At 40.5% G+C, this 5,450-nt stretch overlaps 1 protein-coding gene across 1 annotated transcript; it reads right to left on the bottom strand.

Annotated features, from left to right (window-relative positions):
• Positions 1-2,347, bottom strand: LOC115589330 (uncharacterized). The gene is made up of 6 exons (XM_030430174.1): positions 2,254-2,347; positions 1,738-2,067; positions 1,192-1,209; positions 735-824; positions 249-575; positions 1-26 (listed from the first exon to the last, which is right to left on the bottom strand). Exons 1-6 carry the CDS (start codon positions 2,345-2,347, stop codon positions 1-3), a joined length of 885 nt encoding a protein of 294 aa, XP_030286034.1.
• Between the last annotated feature and the right edge of the window lie 3,103 nt (positions 2,348-5,450).

Here is a 5,450-nt window from a genome sequence, read left to right as displayed (position 1 = left end):
TTATGAAGCCAGCAAAGTGTGCAGAGCTGAAAAGACAGAAAGTAACTTAGAATATTTACTCAACAACTGAACTTTCCAGGTCTAGTGTGCAGGGTGTGGAATGGAGTATAATATTTATAATTATATTTTCATTACTGTATAATCACCTGAAACTAACAGGTGTTGTGTGATCTTCATTGAAAAAAATGCCAGAGCTGCAAAGTGGTTGTAAGTCGGCTCTGATAAACGTCGATGCCTAAGCCTGGCACCGTTTGGATCCTTGTTCTGGAGGAAGTTGCCAGATGTTGGACTGCTGTTGGTTGGAGTCGACTGGTCATGATAGCAGAGACCAGTGGAGAGCCTGATATCCAGAATGGCAGGGCTGCTGTGACGATGCATGTTGATGTTCTGTTGTTGGAGGATCTTCTCCTCTTTCTCACGCAGCTCTGACTTGACCCCCTCTATGGTCAGCATGTCAATGGTGCCGTTTCCCAGGTTGTCAGTCAAGAGAGGCCTCAGGAACTGATCCTCTTCATCATCACTCACTGTACTGTGATCAGAGGACTGACTGGTCCTTCGCAAAATGTGTCTTTCTCCTGTGTAAAAACAAAACAAAAGTGCTGTTGGACACATTTTTAATGGAATGAAGACTGGATGTTTAGTCTTATATCACTTAGACTGGATGCACATTAAGAGGGGATCTATCAAAGTTTAAGAAAGATAGGAAATGAAGGGAGGAGAAATTTGTGACTTACCAATTTTTTTCTTCTTCAGAAATGCGCCAATAACAACAAGTGCAATCACAGCAATGACATGAACGAAAACTAATAAAGTGCAGTGAAAACCTGAAAGAACCAAGAACAAGTTAGGATCTGTTCTTCACTTTAGGCCTCGAAGAAAACATCCATCCATTTTTAAAACACAGATCTCCTGGTCAGGATCAAAGTGTAAATTTATAGTTTGAGATAACTCAACGTAATTTTTAATTTGACTGGAGGCCAGAATAACAAATAATTCCTCCTCAGACCACTCTGATGAAGGTAAAACTGCCTGAACAGAGTCAACAGTTTCCTTGAGGGAACCTCCCAGAAGGATTAATAAAATTGTCAAAGTCTAACAGCTGTCCAGCAGATGGTGCTTTAACACCTGACCACTGAACAATTCACCTGTTGAATGACACACTGATGATATCTGTGTACAGTAAACACTTACCATGGGCTGGTGGTGGCTCTGTGGATGGAAATGAAATAAAATGTTAAAATGTGTGAAAACATCAGGGTCAGCAAGAAGAGTTTCTGTTGAGGTTACAAAAACATCTTTGTTAAAGGTCCAGTGTGTAGGATTTAGTGCCAGAAAGAAACAGAAAGACTTTAAACTCAGAATTCAAACTTTTTGTTAAAAATGTATACATTTATTATTTTTATAAAAGCCCTAATCCTCTTCTGTAACTTCATGGCAAGTCAGGCCATCTGCAGCTTGTTTGTGGATACCAAAACAGGTATTTAAAGCCAAAACAAGATATTTTCTGAAGCCTAACTGAACCCAAACACCCAATGTTTGAACATATGTGTGGTTTTACAGAGAACTTTGAGAACATTTATTCTGGTGCTTGAGTTGTGAGTCAAGGGGTCTTCAGTTGCTTCTACAACCAAACTGATAGATGCCACTAAATCTTACACACTAGACGTTTAGTGCTAAAGTACTTTGAACAAGTATTTAATATTTCACTTCAAATTGCTTCAGTTTATCTGTACTCACCAACAACAAGTGTAACGGAGCTTCTCTGCAGTTTGGGAACAGAGCAGGTGTAATTTCCTGCATCCTGTTCAGTGACGTCGGTCAGTTTTAGAGAAATGTTTCCTCTGGTCATCTCATCTTGGAAGAGAGAAGTTCTACCTTTGAAGTTCTGGTCCTGAGAAACTGGATCATCCCTCCTGTTTCTATAGACGTGGACCAGGACTGGACCACGTCTCCACTCCACTGATAGTGTTGTTACATCCAGTGGAGGCTCCAGGTGACATGGCAGGATGATGTCATCACTGACCAGTACTTTAACTGGTTGGTGTGAGCCAATCACATCAGACTGTCCTGGGGAAACAAAGATCACAGTTAGACTTCCTGTTGAAGCATCACTGAACACTTTGTTCCTCAATAATGATAAAAAAAGTATGAAGTATGTGTATAGGAATATCTGAGCAGATATCCATTCAAGTTTCCATTAAAATGTAGTCTAATCGCTGGGTAGTATAATCCCATTCTACCTTTTTGACTTACCAACAATAAGTTCCACCTCAGCTTCCTTCTTCATTGCAGGGAGAGAACATTTGTAGGTTCCAGCATCAGATAGTTTCACACTGAATATCTTCATGGAGACGTTTCCACTCAGCATTTCATCCCTAAACAGTCTTGTTCGTAAAAAATAAGATGGATCTTGTTTTTCAAACAGCAGTCGTCCATCTTGGTGATAATGGACGTACTTTGTCTCCAAACCTGCTTTGGACCACACAACTGTCTCATAAGTGGCACTGACTGCAGGTTCAAGGTGACATGGAAGAAGAACATCATCACCGACCAGAGCTACGATTGGTTGATGTGAACCAATCAGCTGTGTTTGAGCTGCAAGTAAAACTGAATAACAAACAGGAGAAAGGAACACTTATTTACAAATGTCATCAAATATAATGAATTCAGTTTGTCATTCTGACAATCTGATCTATCTAAAATATTCATATTTGAAAAGATACGCAGCATTTTGTCAGCTGTTATCTCCTCTGGCTGAGCAGAAGACGAGGAGTCAGAGCAGGTGTGATGGAGGTGTCTGATGAGAAGGTGGTGCAGGTTGGATGTGTACGTTTTGAGGAAGTTTACTTTAATATCTCGTTGTCAAGACTCTGACTCACACTCATCAAACAACATGAAGGATTCTGTTTGTGTAGTTCAAACAATTCTGAGTTCTGTTTTTCTCTAAGTCAGCATTTAAACACTCTGTGATCAGACCGTGACTAAAATGATAACATTGTGATGACTAAACACAGCAACAGTTTACTGGTATTGACAGTAAACATATTGTTGGGAACACTGAGGCTGACTGAAGAGGTGAACTACTTCTATGTTCTAACTTCATGTATCGCACAATGAGAATTACAAAGATACAATAAATGTTTAATATCCTACACAACATGTGTCAATAGACATAATCAAACTGTAGATCAGCATCACTGTTATATTGTCTGGCAACTTCCACTTTTTGCACAATGAATTTAGCTTCTTCCCTCTGGACAGAGATTTATACACTGAACCTGAACTTAGCTGACAATAAAAATACCTGTTTTTACAACACAAGGATAAAAATAAATTCAAATTCAAATTTCATCTCTCACAGACAAGAAATCATGCTCCTTTTAGTTTAAGAGCAACATAAATTTAAATCTAAGCTCTGCCATGTTCATCACATTATTACAGGTCAATATAAATGCTCCGAGTGAAGTCTTCAGCTACAGAAGTGCAGCAGTTTACCTTCAGAATGAACAACAACTGGCTGTGTGAGTAAGACAAACCTACCTGTAAGGTTCAGACAGGTGAACAGCAAAGCCAGAAACACTGACTCCATCATCCTCCACAGATCATGATGCTTCAACTGAATTATTCAAAGTGGATGAACAGGTGCAGCTTGCTGTGCACAAGGGAGGAGTTCAGCATCAGTGCAGTGTGTAAAACTGACTGGGTTTGGTAGCAGAACATGTTGGATATGTCTGCTGGGTGATTCTCTCCACCCACTTTTACCTGACTGACATTCACGCTTGAGGTTATTGAACATCCTCCTTTCATTGCATTGTTTATTTGCGCTCACATCCTAGAAGAAGGAATACAATACATCCTGATGTGTGTTGTGTCAGTGTTTGAGTTCTGCATATAATCCTGCCACATGTGCATCTATTTTATGTGATCATATTACACCAATCTTAGCATCTCTGAACTGGCTCCCAGTGCATCTAAGATCTGACTTTAAGGTGCTGCTGATGACATACAAAACTGTACACGGCCTTGCCCCGTTGTACATGTCAGATCTCATTAAACCATATATTCCAACTCGGGCATTACGCTCTCAAAATTCAGGGCTCCTGATGGTTCCCAGGATCAAAAAGAAGTCAGCTGGCTGCAGGGCTTTTTCCTATCGGGCTCCTTTCCTCTGGAATAACCTCCCAGCTGACATCAGACAATCTGTCTCTGTTGACGCCTTTAAATCTAAACTCAAAACTCACTTCTTCGATTTAGCCTTTAATTAGCCCTGATATCAACTGTAAGCTTCTTCAGTGGGTCGGTGTCAGTCTCAATGAGTTCCTATACTACTAGAGTTACACTGTGCTGCCGACGAGTAACAATCTGTTTATTCTGATAAATACTGCATTTCTCTAACCTTTGTTTTTGTTTTCTGTTCCCACAAGCTGCAAGCTGTGTCACTCTCTATAGCTTTCTCCTCCCCTCCTCTTCTCTCTCCTCCTTCTCTTCCTCCTCCTCCCCTCTTTCTTTCAGGCTCCCTTCTGATGGACCACGGCCCCTGGTACCATCTACCGTTTCCGGGCTCCAGCTGCCTTGAAATACTGACTGATCTGGATCGTCACACCTCGGGCTCTGCTGGATCATTACTCTCCTCTGCTTCACTATCTCCTCATATCTTTATTTCTGTAAATCTTGATGCCTCTCTCTGTCTATTACTAATTATGTTGTGTGGTCTGCCCTCTTCCAGGTCAACATGGTGGACAGGAGGTCGTCTGGCTCGGGCTCCACTTGGTGATGCCTCGTCCTGCTCGGTCGTCTCCTGGTTCCACTAACATTGCATAACTTGTATCAGATCTTCTGTTGATGTAACTTGTAAATTGTGAATTGTTGCTCTTTTCTGTACACGCAACATCTATTGCATGTCTGTCCGTCCTGGAAGAGGGATCCCTCCTCTGTGGCTCTTCCTGAGGTTTCTTCCATTGTTTTTTTTACCCTGTTAAAAGGTTTTTTTTTTTCCATCAACATGTGAAGTTTTTCCTCACTCGAATCGAGGGTCTAAGGACAGAGGATGTTGTTCACTGTACAGATTGTAAAGCCCACTGAGGCAATGTGATTGTGATTTTGGGCTATATAAATAAAATTGATTTGATTTGATCTATTTTTCCCTGTTCAATTCAAAATAACGCAAATATTATGATCACATCAGCGTCACTGGTTGATCTGTTTTCACCTGTTCTGCTGCCTCTCACCTCAGTGCATCTGGACATACAGAGCTCAATGTAATATGAAAGAAAACAAAACCACAGTTTGAAATACACTAGATATTGTCACACTGAGTGCAGTTGTAGCTGTTGCTGAAGCAAAATCTTTAACACACACTTATTATTCTATTGTATAAAGGAATACATCAAGAAGCAAAATGAGAAAACGAGGTTTCTTCATTAACACTGGTTAATAATGATTTTAACAAT

The sequence above is a fragment of the Sparus aurata genome, chromosome 10, assembly GCF_900880675.1.
Source record: "Sparus aurata chromosome 10, fSpaAur1.1, whole genome shotgun sequence".
In the NCBI taxonomy this organism is placed as follows: Eukaryota; Metazoa; Chordata; class Actinopteri; order Spariformes; family Sparidae; genus Sparus; species Sparus aurata.
This window is presented reverse-complemented; position numbering and strand designations above follow the sequence as displayed.